General features: G+C 34.8%; 2 protein-coding genes across 2 annotated transcripts in view; both read left to right on the top strand.

Moving 5' to 3' along the window:
- Positions 1 to 204: 204 nt before the first annotated feature.
- LOC144449356 (uncharacterized) lies at positions 205 to 1,680 on the top strand. Its single transcript, XM_078139883.1, has 2 exons — positions 205 to 750; positions 1,072 to 1,680. The coding sequence occupies exons 1-2, from the start codon at positions 205 to 207 to the stop codon at positions 1,678 to 1,680; spliced, it is 1,155 nt and encodes a 384-aa protein (XP_077996009.1).
- A 5,980-nt stretch (positions 1,681 to 7,660) lies between these two features.
- LOC144448885 (nucleoredoxin-like) overlaps positions 7,661 to 18,073 on the top strand; it is a 44,642-nt gene continuing 34,229 nt past the window's right edge. The window contains exon 1 of the mRNA XM_078139225.1: positions 7,661 to 8,038. Coding sequence (XP_077995351.1) covers positions 7,733 to 8,038 — 306 coding nt within the window. The 5' untranslated portion in view covers positions 7,661 to 7,732. The remainder of the gene's footprint in view (positions 8,039 to 18,073) is intronic.

The following is an 18,073-nucleotide window of genomic DNA, read 5'->3' as shown; positions in this document are numbered from 1 at the left end:
TAGATATTAAAATGCATTTTATCTGCAGACACGAAAGTGTGAACTGGCCAGTGGCAACGATGGTTTTGTTTTCCATAACCTATGACCCCATGACGTCACGAAGTGAGTGTGCTGATGTCCGCCATTAATGCATTCATCGAGTACTCTTTTTACGAGGTGACGGTTTGACAGAATTATTCCATTTTTTCCTTACTTTGTGGCACTATGCCACGCCGATGTGTCGTTGGTGGGTGCAGTAACACAAATGAGGGCGGATTTAAATTACACAAATGGCCAAAGGACCCACAAATTGCCAGTTTATGGACCAAATTTGTGCAGAATACCAGGGCATTCTGGAAACCAACACAGTGGTCGCACGTGTGTTCGGCTCACTTCGAAGAGGATTGCTACCACACAACAGAGGTAGCCAGAGCTTGTGGCTACCCGCCTCGTTTGAGAGAAGATTCGTTCCCAACCATAAATATGTTAAATTCACCGATGCCACTCAACTCCTTATCATTCTTTCCGAAATATGCCATTTCTAAAACGCGTAAAATACCGAGATTAGATGTGGGGGGACAAGTAAGTGAGACTGAAAGTTCTGAAACAGACAGTTCGTCGAACTTTTCATCACTAGACGTGCTTGCGTCTACTGCCGTATGTGTTCTAAATGACGGGAATAATAGTTTGACTCCGTATATGACTTCAGTTTCCAGAAAGCGAAAATTAGCAGATGTTGTACCGTCGTTTAGTAAAAGGAACAGAAACAGGGTGCGTATAATATCTTGATTTGCCGTGGGATGTCACCCCTACACACACACACACACACACACACACACACACACACACACTCGTACTAACTACTACATCATTACATGTAACAAATCGGTGGATCCATATCATGTGAAATTTCCTCTTTCAAAATATGAACTTTTTTCAGTATTTTTTTTCTTTATTAGCATGTCTCCTTGGTTTTGGTTGTTGGCTTTGTTTTGATATATCATATATGCAACCATGGGAGGGCAAAATAAGTAACACACAACGCAACAAATACTAATGAAAAATATCTGTCTTATTTCATTGATATTGCAGGGAATTGGTGTAGATGCTGGACATACATCATTGTCTGGGGAAGATGAACACTTGCCTGAAAATGGTGACACTTTGGTAGACATTGCTAGACCTGAACACTCAACTGACTGTTATAACACATTGGTAGATAGGGCTAGATCTGAAAACACTTTGATAGATAGTGCTAGATGTGAACACTTGGTTGAGAGTGATAACACTTTGGTAGCCAGTACCAGATCTGAACCCTTGATTAAGAGTTATAACACTTTGGTAGACAGTACCAGATCTGAACACTTGACTGAGAGTGGTAACACATCGATAAACATAGCTAGGGCTGAACACTTAAATAAGAGTGCTTACACTTCCGTAGATAGTGCTAGACCTGAACACTTGACTGAGAGTGATAACACTTTGATAGGTAGTGTTAAATCAGATGACAAGACTGAAGCTGGTAACACATTGATAGACAGGGCAAGAACAGACACAGTCCTCCAAGCCAACTCAAATTTACCAGCCATTGGTCTTCTTCAAAAAATGAGTCTTGAATTTCTGCTAGAAAGTACTGATTCTGCTTCCGTGACTGGTGAGAAAAAGAAAATGATGACACACCATCAGTCTAGTGCTACATGAACCTAGAATGATGATCAATCAATTGACATCTGGTTTTGTTTGCTAATAGAAAGATCTCTTCCATTTTCTATGACTTCAGAGATGTAGTGCCCTCCCTGAGGTTTTTGTGAATGAGGGTTTGAACCCTGTATCAATGCTATGGTGACTCATTACATACACATAAAGGCTAAGAAGGGAGTGTCCCTATCTAAAGTTTGAACTTTTGACATAACATGTAAGAACCAAAATGAGCTACAATGGTGCCATGACTGTTTTAATATTTTGACATATTTATATTATCTAGGTTATGCTCGAAAGTTTCACAATAGTTCAGCACCCTTGTTACTTTGATTTTTTTAGGGAGAATAATGCTGATCTTGCATATGCCCCGGGAGAATAGGATCCTGTAATAGTATAAAACATTGAAAGTATATTGAAATTGTCAACATCTCAATTACAGTGATCAATAGAATCTTGTTCCTATACTGGAAACCAGGCAAATGTGTCAAACATATGTTATTTCAACTTCATCATTGTTGTCATGGCAACTAGCTGTTGCTGACATTACGCAGGGCTGTTATTAACTACCATACACATATTCTGTCGGGTAATAACTAATTAACTAAAGCTGATTATGTTTTGGTCAAGAGCCCTACATAGACTAATTTGCATATCAATGAAATATTAGTACTTATGCAATATCTCTGTACAGTGGTTGATTCAATTCATCTGAAATTGTTATGTTCAGTTTTTTGGGTAATAGCTAGAGCTGATTAATTCTGCAGAAAGACCCATTCATACTAATCAGACAAATTTGCATATTGAGTATCGTAATTACAAAGCATACTAATCAGACTGATTTGCATATTAAATATAGTAATTACAAAGCACCATATTCATATTCAGTCAACGTCGTAAACCACAGGCCTCTTTACAGCACCATCCAGAACATACCCACAAGAGGCAGCAGAGAAATATGTACTCTAGCTTGCGAGAGAATGTATTCAGTTCACAGAGAAATCAATATGCAATCATATGACATCTCAGTATAGGCTTTGAGAGCTTGATGAAGACTGAAATGTGGAATCATATTTGTTTTACTTGAACACTAGATAAAAAAAAACTATTGAGTAGAAAACATTGCTGCCACAACCTGGTGATAGCCTTTAGCTGCACTAATGCATGTAGCTGCACTGATAGATGTAACTATGTAAATAAACTGTGTGGTGTAATACAAGTTGTATGAGAATATTTTTTTGAAGCCTTACAGGAATTTGGTCAAGTAGTGGTAAATATAAACATATACACAGACACAGCATTTTTTAAATATATTCTTTTTCTTACATGTATAAAACTTCCAATTTTCAAATAATTTCAAGGAAATCTTGAAATTTGTAGATAGATGGACAGATTGTACATTTTCCAAAACAATCCCTTTATTAAAACAAATGTTTGTCGTTGGTTTTGGGATAAAATTCAAACTTTCTTGAGGCCCATTTTGTAGTTAACAGAACAAAGAAGGAAGTCTCTCCACTAACAGTGTCCTCAAATATGTGATTCTCTATCATACCTGAGGAGTTGCCCGCTCCCTAATTTGTTGCCATTCCACGAGAAAAATGTTCATAAACTTTTGGTTGTGGGGAGTCATATATCAAAATTGAACGTCACATAAATCTCACATGATTACCAAGAAACATCAAATTGAAACTATATTTCACCATTATTTTAACAGTGCTCCATTAATGCCTTATGAGACTTTGCAGACAAATATGTATTAGGTGAACAATAAATATTCATGACTCCTAACTGCTTATTACCTTCAGGTAAATAACCATACATATTTATTGTTCATCTAATATATATGTACATCTGCTAAGTCCCATGAATGGACCCATGCAGGAACAATGGACATGAGAAAGAATTTAAGTTTGATGTCTTTTGGCAACTGCGCGAAATTTATGTGATGTGAAATCGTGAAATGTCTCCTCAGAACCCTAATTGTATGAAAATACCCTTATTTCCTGGAGTGGTGTCTCCTTTTAATATGTCAATTTTCTATTTAAAAATGCTGGGTTAAAGGAGGTGTACAGACATTACAAATCAGCACAGTTAACATTGCCAGTACTGTGACTCTGTCTTCAAGGTTCTTTACTCTCTTCTATCCTAATGTTGTTATGTTATGGTATGCTATGCTATGCTATGCTATATGGTATAGAATGTTATGGTATGTTATGGTATAGAATGGTAGGGTAGGGTAGGGAAGGATATCTTATGGTATGTTATGGTATAGAATGTTAGGGTAGGGTAGGGAAGGGTATCTTATGGTATAGAATGTTATGGTATGTTATGGTATAGAATGTTATGGTATGTTATGGTATAGAATTGTTAGGGTAGGGTAGGGAAGGGTATCTTATGGTATAGAATGTTATGGTATGTTATGGTATAGAATGTTAAGGTAGGGTAGGGTAGGGAAGGGTATCTTATGGTATAGAATGTTATGGTATAGAATGTTATGGTAGGGTAGGGAAGGGTATGCATGGTATAGTATGTTATGGTATGGTATGGTATGATATGGTATAGGTATGGTATGATATGGTATAGTATGGCATGGTATAGTATGGTATGATGGTTTAGTATGATATGGTTTGTGTTGTGTGATGTTATGTGTTATGATATGTGATATATGTTATATTATGTTTTATATTGTTATCTTATGTTGTGTTTGTAACATTGTTATGTTATGCTATTTATCTTCATAAATTCAATTCTCAATACGGTATACAAAGAAAAAGCCACACCCAACTAACCATCTGTCTTATAAGACCCAAAGTATACAAAAATAAATAAACAGATAAATAGATAGTTGTCATGTGTCTCAATTGTAGATGGTTTATTTTCTGCGCTTCAAAGTAAGCCTTGTGTATCAAGTTTGTATAGTACAAACTATAAAAGTAATTGACAAGAAAAAAATATATGTAAGAACACTCACATGCAACATCATCAGGTGCATGAATTCACGGAAATAATCATGAAAGACTTAATATAGCTGACTCTTCGTAAATAATATTTCACAAATGACTGTATACTAATGAATTGAGAAAGTGTAGGCTTTGATGTATAAATTCAGGATGAACTCGTCTTTCGGTTCTTATTTATCACACTGAGGGATTACCAGAAAGTCGGAAACTCAAAACAGAATAGATGCTGTCGAAAGGCTACTTAAAATTGTCGGCACATCGAATGTTAAAATGTCGGAATCGACAATCGCGGTCGGCTTATGTTGTCACTGTTGCGGGGGAAAGTGAAACCGGGCTGTCAAAAACACGACGTCGTTTATGTAGAGCCGAAGATAAGTATAGATGACTCAAAGGTCAAACTTTTGCCGACATTTTAATATTGTTCGAGAGAACTTCTGTTTCCAGAACCGAAATACAAGATAGGCAGTAACTGTTGTTTTGAAGGAGACCTGTCTTCAGTGTATTAAGACATGTCGGGGACATGGAAGTTGCATATCATTTAAAAGAAAAAAAATCACCCAAAACCGAAGTCACAGTTAAACAACGAAATGTGATGAAATTTAAGCTTAGGCCCTGCTGCAGTGATGAAATAATGTACACTGCTAGCTTTATTCAAGTTATTGCATATTCTCCATAACCATGTGTTGTAAATGTTAACAATTTTTTTTTCAAGTTTATCTCGAAGAAGAATAACATTTAAAGCTTACATATTTTGGTGACATGTATTTACCAGATATTTCAATTATGGGCCCGGGCGAAATGATGGAGTTCCATCCACACGTATTTAATATAATACATATACCGGTATATGATGATGATATCCAGGTTGTCAATTTCTTTGAAATCAAAATGGAAATCCCCAAAATTTATTATTTGTGAAAAAAAAGACCCTGCAGAAACATTTCTTATTTGAAAAGGACCAGAAGCAAGCTACATAATATAATATATACTGTAATATATGGCGAAATATGGAAACGTTTTAAAGAACATTGATTTCAAATGAAATTCGTCACCGAGGCGCTTTCTACCCAATACATGCGTACAGCAATATATTCCCCCCTTTGGCAATTATCTTTTCTGATGTTCCTCATTTCGAGACTAATACAATAGAAAAATAAGTTTTTTTAGTACTAGTGAGAAATAAGGTTTTTTTTTATACTAGTGATTTGCTATACTTCAATGATTATGTTATATTAATCATTATTATACTACTACTTCTCATATTGGTAGCTTGGAAAGGAAGATACAAACTTGTCGAATGGTACGGAGTGCTTTTTTTGTAGCTATAGGTGTGGCGATGTATTTTCCCCCGTTTTTTTGATCATGATTGTATCATTTGAAAGCCTTTCTTTTCCGAGTCTGAAACTATTGTTATTGTCAGTTATAATTATTCTTTTATCATCAAAACTTGGTACTTTGTACATTTAGTTCAGTGATGGGCCGTCAGAGGTTTGACTATGGTGAGTTTTCATTCAGTGACGTATTTGGCAATCAGGAGAATTTCAATGAAACACGGTCAGATCTCACTCAATTCCGAATGGGGGCGCTGTTGATATTCTGAATTTCGTACTTTTAAAGATTGTTTAGGGGGATGGGGAGACGACAACACATGGGTAGCCAACAAATGCTCACCAATTCTCCCTATGCCGTGAAACCTCTATGAAAAGGGAGTTATGGCAAACCTGGCTTAGTAGTAGAAGATGTCTGTCGAATAATGGGGTGAAGCCGACGATGCTGGTATATACCGGTCCACTAATATAAACATTCCCACTTGGATCAAAATATTTTATCACGCTATTACTAACCCATACTAACATATGGTTGTGAAATTTGGGGAGTAGAGAAATACACATGATCAAACACCAATAGAGAAACTAAACATCAAATTATCCAAAATGTTACTTCAAGGTAGGCAATCACTGTCAAATTTTGTTAATAACATGATGGTGAAATACTGGTATAGAGTGTGTCCGAAAAAAGAAAACAACCTTATTGATGAGGCTGTCAAATAAAACATAGTTAACAAAACAGTCTGGCTACTGCTCTACAAACCATAAGTGGATCTGAGAACATAGAAAAAAATTACTGGAATTATGGAAACAGACATAACATGAATAACATAATAGAAAGGATAGATAAACGATATATTCCTCAATGGGAACAGGATTATTAATGCCGATATGGGACTTTTATGGGGAACAAAAATTGCGCACCTACTGTAAATTTAAAACTAACTTCAAAATGGAAGAATATTTGTATACTGTTACAAACAATTCCCATAGAAAACTTATTTGTAAATTGAGAATCACATCTCACCCATTATTTCTTGCGAGACCACGATTTTCGCTACTTTATTATTATTATTTTTCTCTCAAATACGTAAAAAAAACCCACAAAGTTTAGGGTCGGTGTGAAAAACTAGGTGGGGGTCGGGTAACCGGAACCAAACAACTTTTTTATTTGGCCTTACATCCAGTCCTGTAACCACGGATGAATACTGAAAGAAATCACCCCTTTGTGACAAAAAAAAAACAGTTGTTTCGAATTAAATAAATACTACACGGTGGCAAAAAATCAATTGACACTGCATAATGAAATCCTGAATATGAGTCACCGACGTTCCAAATAAGAAAATGAAATCATAGTAGTAGTACATGTAAACATTCTAGAAATTCTAATACATGTTACGATATATCATGGCTAGTCATCCATGTATTGCTGTAACAAAACCATTGGCAAGTAGTTTACAAAACCACAAGAAATCTGAGTCACCGTGGCGCTCCGCCCTGGCCTGATACTAGTAATAACAAAATTACGTAACAAATTGATTCCCTGCCAGACGAGACAAGCACGCTTTTGTTTGGAAATTTACATCACAAAGCGGACGCTGAGGTCACTTTCTTATTTGACCCTATGACGTCACTATTCAAATTAGCCGAAGATATATTTCTCCTTCTGACGCGCCCGGCGCTGCAGACCTAGTACCTGTATCTTGGCGTAGCCTTGAACCCGTATTTCCAGCGTGATTTTTCGCCCCTTTCCAGGATTACACAGCTATGGAGAATCCTCTGTCATCTCTGTTAGGAAGTAAACTTATCAAGAATACAGGCGAGGCAGTCGATCCAAGTTCCATAGCCGCAGACGAGAAAGTGATCGGGTTGTATTTCTCTGCACATTGGTGTCCGCCTTGCCGAGGTTTCACCCCTAAACTTGCAGAGTTTTATAAAAATTTCAAGAAATCGGATCAAGCAGACAAGTTGGAAATTGTATTTGTTAGTTCCGATCGAGCGTCCTCGTCGTTTGAGGAATACCATGGCGAAATGCCATGGCTTGCACTGCCTTATGAAGATCGGCAACGGAAGGTAAGTAACTAACACCGCCAACGTAAAGTGTGCATTCCATATGTGTAGTTTGTTGAGCTTGCGATAGTTGCATAGAAGTCTATGACATCGGCAAATTGTGAGCTAAACAGGCATGCAACGTTAACCTTTAATATCTTTGACCTTTTGTTGCGATAAGATGATAAGCATATAACATCGTATATTTTTTTGCAGTCGCAATAACGTGTACTGAATATTTTCATTTCAATCAAAACACAACCGACCAGCCCACACGAACGAGTAATGTCTGCGCGACTTGCCAGATTTTGTGTGCACTGCTAGATAGCTGCAGCCGAAAGTTTCCCTGCCACGTCCTGCTTGAAATGGCTTCAATAAATATGATAGAAGCCCCAGTAGAAGCACATCTGCCTGTGCCTACATAAAACTTACTTTACAATGTTTCTCTGACTGTTGGAGCCTTTGAGATAAAATATTGACGAATTTCTTTGGGCCATGAGAAGATGGCTCTTGTTGTAATTTGTATATCAGTTTGACGAGGTGGTGTCACTTTCACACTTAGCTTGGCGGACGCCCAGATGTACTTACTAGCACGTTAGCGAGGATGGCGATAGTCACTGTATCTTTGTGTAGCCTTCAGCACATTGCTCAAATTTCAACCCTAGGATTCATGTACCGAACCCTTGCCATGTTAATCCGCCATAATCCGTATTTATAGTGGGTGGCTAGGACATAGTACTAGTAGAAATGTGGTATACATAGCTTTCATAGTGTATTGTTGCCAACCGAACAACAACACACTTCTTTCACACGTTTTAGTATTACTTTTTGTTGAAGTGTCAGTCTTCATTATGATGGGTGACGTAGTGTTTATCAAGAATAAGACCCTACAATCAAGTTAGAGTATAATTAATACATGCTAACCTAATTATAAATCTGAAAACATAATGACATTAATTTGTTTCATCACAAGGTTAGAGATTGAAATAACAGTGATACGTATTGTCATCAGTGAAGACATACAGGACATTATTTATTTCAAATCCATAAATATAAAAAAAAAGCCATATATATAATTTCTATGTTTCTGCATGAATGACATTTTCAGTGTGAATTGTAAGTTGTAAATTTTTGGAGGAAAACAACAACAAATGGCAAGTGATATTTGTAATGCTAGTCAGTTGTTATTTTGTTAGCCCTCACTCAGGCAATTATTAAATTGAAACTCTGTTCATAACATCACAAAATATCTATGATATTATGATATATATATATATATATATATATATATATATATATATATATATATATATATATATATATATATATATATATATATATATATATATATATATATATATATATATATATGTATATATATATATATATATATATATATATATATATATTAGTATATATATGTATGTATGTATGTATGTATGTATGTATGTATGTATGTATGTATGTATGTATGTATGTATGTATGTATGCATGCATGCATGCATGCATGTATGTATGTATATATATACACTTCAGTGTTAAAGGCCCATGTCAGATTAGGATTGAAATTCAGTTGTGAAAAAACGTATTAAACCAAGAATCCAGTAAAGTGGGGATTTTCCTGTCACTTAATGGATTTTTGTCTGACAGAGCTACAGAAAGAGTTGGTCCTGGAAAAAACAATAATCCTATCCAATATGTATATGTGTCCGCTGATAAGAAAACACTAATGCAAGAACCTGGGAATGAATCATGGGCCTTTAAGCTTAAGCCACTCAGTAAAATAATCCATAGTGAAACTGAAAGTCATTTAGCTTTACACCATGCACTAAATAATCACCCAACATTAGCATTGCAATATGTCATGGGTTAGATCATGTTCTTACTACTTACATTACAATTGCAATAGTATGGTTCATGAAATTTTTATCAGTTCCATTAGAAATATTTCTACTTCATCAGAGTTTGAAACTACTCAAGTATCCAGAAAATTAATAAACTCTTATTATCGTGTCCATGCATGGCTAAATATGTTTGGTTACAAGACAATATTGACACAATAATATAAAAGCAATGGTTTGACCAGTTCAATACACTCAGATGTTTAACGGTTCAGTGATTATTTAATTTGTATGAAATTATGCCAAGTATTTGTTCTGTGCCAATGAAGTGTGAAGTTTATATAATGAAACAGTTATCTTATCTCCATAATTTTTACATGATTTTTTCCCCCCATTTTTTTCCATTTTAAAATTTTTGCGGTTTGTAGTAATAAAAATAAGAAAAATAATACTGTTTATTACTAGTGTTGATTAGTCTTGTCAAAGTCAAGGGTAGGAGATAAAAATTGGAATCAGTATTAAAATATTATTTAAATATGTGGTCATGGGGCAACCATAGGGTATCCTAGTGTGGGCAGGACCGTCACAAGGAGCCTGTCTCAATCACAGATTAAAGCTACATTGTAAAGGAAGGAAGTTATATTATAGCGAGTAAATACCCATTACTGTACTAAGGTTAGCTGCAAGGTTTTGTGACATCATATTCACCTATGAGGAATGATTTGTAAATTTTGTAACACCTTTTGTTTGGATGTAAACCATAGGTGTTGGATACCAGCGACTCGGGTCTATTAAAAAGTTTGCCCAGTGGGATTTCAATCAGATTAAGACATCAAAGAAACCTTAAACCTGACTTAGTTGGTTAATAGTTTGAAAGATTCAAACACGTTGGAACAACAACATGTGTGAATGCATGCCTCAATGAATTAGAATAGACAACAAACTTTTGTGAATATAGTGAAGGTCAGGCTACAAATACAGCAACGACCTCTCAGCCAGTGGTAGGGATTCTTTAAGCACACAAATGAATAATAAACAGTATAGCAGTAGTAGCGGGATTGACTTGTGGTGTTGCCAATATGCTACTCTGCGAACTATTTGCTTTCCTGTATCAGACTGCTACATTCAAATATACACTGCAATGAAAACACTCAAATCTCAAACATGAATACTTGTATTTGCACCCATTAGTATCTTCCGAAGTCGTAGATGAAGTAGTTCCGCATAAAATTACAATTTGTAGTTTGAATGTCCCTTTTATATGTGCTGTCAATGCACACACTTCTTAGCCTATCTTGCTGTGAACTCTTCCATAGACGCACAAAGCCTTTAGAAATGCCCAATGCAAACATTTCGTTTTGTGTCTTTGTATTTGTGAATGACTGCATACTGTTGGGTGATTCGACAGACTGTCTGCAGCTGCCAGTCAACATCAACAGCCACTTTGAAATTTGTGAAAGAACAGCAGCATTTATTTGACTTTGTACAGTGCTCTTATCAAAACAGTTTTCCAGCAGCTGATTTAGACCTGTCAAATGAACAGAATACCCTGTATCAATACCTGTTGTGTAAGAATCAGTAATAATTCGAAATCAGTAGACAGGTCAGACAAATGCTTGTTTACTAGTTAGATAACATGATGTCTTAACAGCTAAGTGCATAACATAGATGTTGAAATGTTTGTCGTTGTCAAGTAGTTGTGCTAAGGCTTATGAGTTCAGGTCCTATTCAAGAGGGTTTGTTGGCTAAAAACATTGCAAGCATTTTCAACAATAATGGTAGGCCTTTTGTGAACACGATAGTTTGGGTCGAAAGTAGGACAGCTTGCAAGGTTGGAGTTCAAATGGTAACAACCTCGGCTTCTGTCATCAAGAAAATATAGTCTATATATATATTCATCTATATAGTCTAGTTGGCCATAACTTAGTATAGCAATCTACAGCCAACATTTCTGGAAAAATCAAACTTTGTATACTCTACATTTAAGATATTTTATTTATTAGCTTGATTCATATTTTGAAATGGAAAGGAAAATCGGTGGTAGCCACCTTCCCCATATGTGTTCAATGCAGGAAGTTTTTACTCATGAGTTGTACTTGTAGTCTAGATCCTAGACCTGTTGACGTTCTTTATGATCGCTATTTTGTCCAGATGGTTGGAGATGATTGTAGTGATGGTAACACATATAGGAACGAGACTATGAGCTTTGTAGCTAACCAGGTGTGTTTTTCTGTCTCCTGTTTTCTGTATCACTAGTACCTATACCTGTTCTTATAAGGACCCTGACAAGGAACTGATTGTACTATGGGTGTCACTTTGTTGAATCCCTACAAGTGCACAAACAAGTTACATTGCATCAGAACCTTGTATGCTACCCCCTCCCCTGCAATGTTTAAAATATCACTTTCAGAAACAAAGCATATAGTTGAAAGTTTGAATAAAACTTAAAAGATTACAGTTCCAAGTAAAAAGCAACATAAAACTGATCATTTTGTCCTGAGATATAATGTAAAGCATGATAAATATATTTCTGCCAAAATGAATAAAGCATAAGTTTGTTTCAAAATATTTCAGATGGTATGCTCTAAATTTGCATATGGCATGCATATAGATTTTGTAAGTTTGAATATATTTGCATATGTACATAGATATGTGCATTTTGATGCTCTAAATTTGCATATGGAATGCATATTGATTCTGTAAGCTTGAATATATTTGCATATGTACATACATATGTGTACTTTGACGCTCCAAATTTGCATATGATGTAGTCATAGGATCAGTTAGCACTGTAGTTTTAAGAGTTATATGTTCAGAAATAGTTAATATTACTGCAGTATCTGAGGAAATGTTTGATGATAAATTCTATATAAAAATCCATGACCTGTGTGCATATCATGAATATGGTAATATTCCAGGAAATGGTTTCATATAGATTTCCTCTGCAGACAAGAAATCATCAATTTATCAGTTTTAGATAACAGTTGTGGCCAAATGCCTTGCCTATCACTGATTGATTCTTCATATTTGAATTAGCAGAATAATAGAAGAAAAGTATCATTTTGACTTCAGCAGATGGGATTTAGTATTATATTGCCACTCTCAGTACTATGCCTACAGCTTTGCTCAAAGAAGAGAAGTCACATTAAAAGTGTTCTATATTACTAACACAATCACAGTCTCGATCATTACTCTAGTCAGTCTAGAATTATGTGTACCATAATGGCATTGGAAATCTCATAACATTTTCAGTTCTAACGTTTTCATAGCTCGGATGACAATTTCGAAACACTCAACAACACTTGTATTCATGAGTGTGCATGCAGTGAAAAGTGCAAATCTTGGGTTTTAATTCCATGATTTCGTCAACAATGTTGAATTGTAAGCTATAATTTTAGTATCAATCAGCTGGGATAAAATTTCTGGACAACAGAAAACACACATGAGTGCATCAGGGTATGTGTTAAAAAGTAGATATTTTTGGTTTTGATATTGTCAACAAAGTAACATATGGGTTGGTCATAATAAACCTAACAATTGTAGTATTAAAGTGGCCATTTGGATGAGGATTACGGATTTATTTTGGAATTTTCTAATTTAAAAACTAATTATCATGGCTTCCTACTTGTAAAACCAATGTGAAACAATGTATGCCAAGTCTTTGTTTGTAACTCGATAAATTACAAAACATTAAAAGTATGTGTAAAATGTTTGTTATTGTACGTACAACTACAAAGTTTTTACACATTTTTTAGCTTTTTTTTGCAATGTGTTGTGTTACAAACACAGACTTGGTCTATGTTGTTTCACAAGTAGGAAGCCATGATAAAATTGTTTTATAAATTAAAAATCCAATATAATACCAAATTCCCATCCATATGGCCACTTTAATAGTAGGGTGTGAAAACTTGAGATAATTTAATGTAAAATGTTAATAACAATTGACAACACTGAGTACTTGACATTCATGTGCTAATTACTTATGGTTGCCAGACTGTAAATCAAATGTTGACTTTTCAAAATCTGATATCTTTACTCAGTACACAAACAGTTTATGCAATTCCTTCCAGTCCTAGCTAATTAAAAACAAAACTGAGAATTAAATTAGAGCATTTCGTAGCAGTATCCATGCATGGAGTTGTTGTATATAAACAAACTGCAACTGTTTAGGTGGAGCTGATCAATTTGGACAGGATCGTATATCTGATGGGTACAGCTCAAGGGCATTTACTGCAAGTTGATCACAGCACATGGATACATCTGTTCTACTGGTGGACAGGAAAGATTGTTTTTTCTCTCCTCTGTATCACGTCTAGGTACCCTCCATTTCTCCATATTTGGCATTCTGCCAATGTTTTATGTTAATCATGTGTAGGCTTTGATACCATGTACATTTCTGCCTCTCTTTCAAGTAATTGAGATTTCAATGTGTAATAAAAGTATACATTCATCATCGCATCAACATTTTTATCAGATATCACAACTTGAGCACTTTTCTTTCCTTTTTGATTTGCTTCTCAGATCTTATCAGAGACATTTTCAAGATGATTTCGGGAATGTGAAAGAAAACTGTGCATTCGCAAGAATCACATCAGTATAGTCAAAGTAAAGAACAATACTGTGTACCATAGTAGTGATTTGTGAATGCATAGTGAAGATTAAGCATACGGCCAAGATAAACAGTTTTAAGTGTACATCTTGATGTGTACACAGTGTCTCACTGAGTGTCTGAAAATTCATCAGATTCTAATCAGTAGAGTGCAGACTTACGATACTGGATTATTAGAGATCAGGCTTGGCTTAGGATACTGGATTACTACACATCAGTCTTCAATTTAACAATGGAGAACACAGTGAAAAGATATATCAGACAGACAGTACTACCAGACTCAAAACAACTGATTATTATCTCGGTTTTACCATTCACTTTTTTTTTAATTGGGTAAAATCACAGCAAGAACTTGAATAATTAGACAATACATTTGTAGCTTTCTTACCACACGCAGACTAAGGTGTACACATTTAAACATAAAAAATGAGATTTAAACCCTGGTCATTGATTCATCTTCATGACAATCTACAGCTACATGATCAGTTCTGTTGTGCTCAAAATTTGAGACGAAATGTTCCGAATTGCCATTATTTTACTCAAGGAAGAACTGTTACAATGGGCGCCATTCATCCATGCATCCGTCGTCTTTGCATCCATCCATAAGACGTCATTTCTGTGACATGTAACATCCAATTTCATTCAAACCTGGCACAATGATGAGATATCATATGGTACATATGCACATCACTTTGTTTAACAATAACAGCATGTGCAAATTTAACTGAACGACAGCCATATTTGTAGGTAAAAATCAATATTTTCTGTGTAACTCAAAAACTGTAATAGATGATACCCAGTAGATGTTTATCCAATTCTTAAATGCCTCTAATATTGGTACTGATATTATCATTAATTGGACAGATATGTATTGGTATGTACGGAATATTAAATATCTAAACTGATCGGCAAATACATTATGTTTGTCAACTATTGGAATTCTTCGGTTCTTACATTTTTTATCTGTCAGAAAAATTCTTTAATATGTATGCATCCAAAATATTAGAACTGCCATTCACAAATATCTTAAAATAAATGTTAAAAATTTGAACAGATTAGGTCATACCTCAAAAAATTTGTTGAACTGTATCCTTTGTCAAAGCAAGATCTTTCTGTGACACAAATTTACAAAGAAAATTTGTAGTTATTATGCTCATGATACTGTAAGTATATGCATACCGTATAGTTCAGAGTCCACTTCCGTACAAACCCTGGTCACATTCCTGTGTTTCTTATTACTCCCCAGTGAGCTGCCAATATTTAGTTACAAAATGTGACCCTAAGTTTACCATGAATAGAGACTTAAGTAAAATGCCAGTGCAGAACACACAGTGTACGTGTTTCATTAACATAACTTTATATATTACTTCCAGCCTTATGATGTATTACTTCCATGGGAGTAAACATAATTACTCTTGCTTATGTGGAGGTCTAGATTTTAAATACAATGTGTGTTTTGTCTGATTCTTAGTATTTGGTTCAGATGGGGGAAACTAGCCTCCAAGCTATGTTTCAATTTCATTAGTGGCTTGATAAGGAATAAATAGTCTCTGTGGTTGGTGGGACAGTGATGGAAATCACATGGTAGCTGTGAAGTTAAGGTAACAAGTTAATTATGGTTGATGTTTTGCCAAGTCAAATATTGTTAGACTTGGCAGAACTTCTCATGTCTTGCGAATTCATCAACTAAGAGTATTTCTAAGTTTTTCTTCAACCAGGTTTTTATCATTTTTGTCAGCATTGGTTGGTACAGATGTACGTACACTTAGTAAATATAACTCCGGCAAATAAACTTCGTCATTTTCATTACTTATAAGAGACCTTCTGTTTTTCCTTTAACCTACAATTGACCTCTCTATCATGTTAATTTACATGTAGTGAATATTTATACTCATGAATATTGATGACTGATCAGCACACTTTTTCGGCTGGGGAGAACCCTGGTATTTAAGAAATTGATACAGCATTCAAATGAAATGATTATGTAGAGGATGATAGTCAAAATGAAATTAGGACATGTCAGATTATTCTTTTACAGACATTCTTTGAACAAACATGGGAACGAATAACAAGCAGATGAAAATTTGTTAGACCAGTGACCAGAAATCTTTATTTTTAACAAGGAAAACCAACTGGTTTATTTAATTATTTTTCAATTTCTTGACAACACGACTTGAAAACTTTTTAATGTACATGTATTTTGTGCAGGTACAAAAATGTGTAAAATGTTTGTTATCGTACGTATGTACAACAACAAAGATTTTACACATTTATTAATCTTTTGCAATTTATTGAGTTACAAACAAGGACTTAGCATATGTTATGTCACAATGATTTTTCAAGTAGGAAGCCATGATAATATTTTTTCAAAAATTAGAAATCCAAAATAAATACCAAATCCTCATCCGTATGGACAAATGTTTTTTTTCCTAAAATCGTTGTGTGCCAATATGCATACATTCACAATATCTAAATGGCAAATGTCTTCATGATACAATTTCTAGTTTTCTTCAGCAGTGCATTTTGTTTCTAAATGTCTTCCAGCCATATTTGTTTAAATCATGCATTATAAATGAGCAAGGAGGATTGTGCAGTAGTCAGGTTTCAACAATTTGTCTTTCAAAGATGTTGTTTTAAATTTTGATGACCCATGTATGAGCCAATAATTCTTTTCAAAAGTAATTTTTCCAAATTTACCCTAAGTATTTTAGGTAATTGTTATTTGCCTTGTTCAGTACTCTTTGTTACACGTAATAAAACTCAACTACTCTGCAATATTATCTCACTGTAGTTCATCAGCTAATCTGACATCAAATTTGCAAAATTTACTCAATTTTTATTTTTAATTCACAAATTTTTGAAAAAAATATCTACAATTGATAGCCCAGGATTAGAAATCCAGAAAGCTGTTAATCAATAAATACAAATTTATCATTTAAGCCAGAAATACAGCTCAAGATAATTAAATTATTTGGGCATTATCATGACCTTTGACCTCAGAGCTGACATGTGTGTCAAGAACAGTGTTTGTACAAATTGTAGTGTGAATATCATTATGTCAATCTTACAACTCAAAGCAAATATTTGAAGAAACTGTACAGTAGCTGTGACCAGAAGCTTATTCTTACCTGTGTTAAATTAGTCAAAATTCATGCAAAAAATACTAAAGTTCTTCATGAATATGGGCCTGACTTACAGCAATTTTCTACCATGTGTTACCAGTATGGCTGAAAAAAATTGGTATTCAAAGGCTGGGCTATTTAGTATCATTTTTAGTGTTTTTGTTAAGGGCTATATAAGTAGGTTTAAATCTACCTGAATTCGCCAGTTCTGGGCTTCCCTACCAAAGTTATGGTTAAATATATGGGATGGTATGCCAGTTTTACCAAATTTTCTCCCATACTGTTACTGGGGTTCAAAGCCCTCGGCAAAACATTGATTTTGTGTTCACAGTTTTGACATTTGCGGTCCATTACTGTATGTAGCTTTTCTTTTCTTTAAGTGACTATAACAGCATGATGAATTCTTACAGAGAGCTAAGCAAGTATGGTGTACATGTATATGTTAAATAAATGAAATTACAAATTCAACATCTAGTGGGTTTTTTTC

Source organism: Glandiceps talaboti, chromosome 18, assembly GCF_964340395.1.
Source record: "Glandiceps talaboti chromosome 18, keGlaTala1.1, whole genome shotgun sequence".
In the NCBI taxonomy this organism is placed as follows: Eukaryota; Metazoa; Hemichordata; class Enteropneusta; family Spengelidae; genus Glandiceps; species Glandiceps talaboti.
This window is presented reverse-complemented; position numbering and strand designations above follow the sequence as displayed.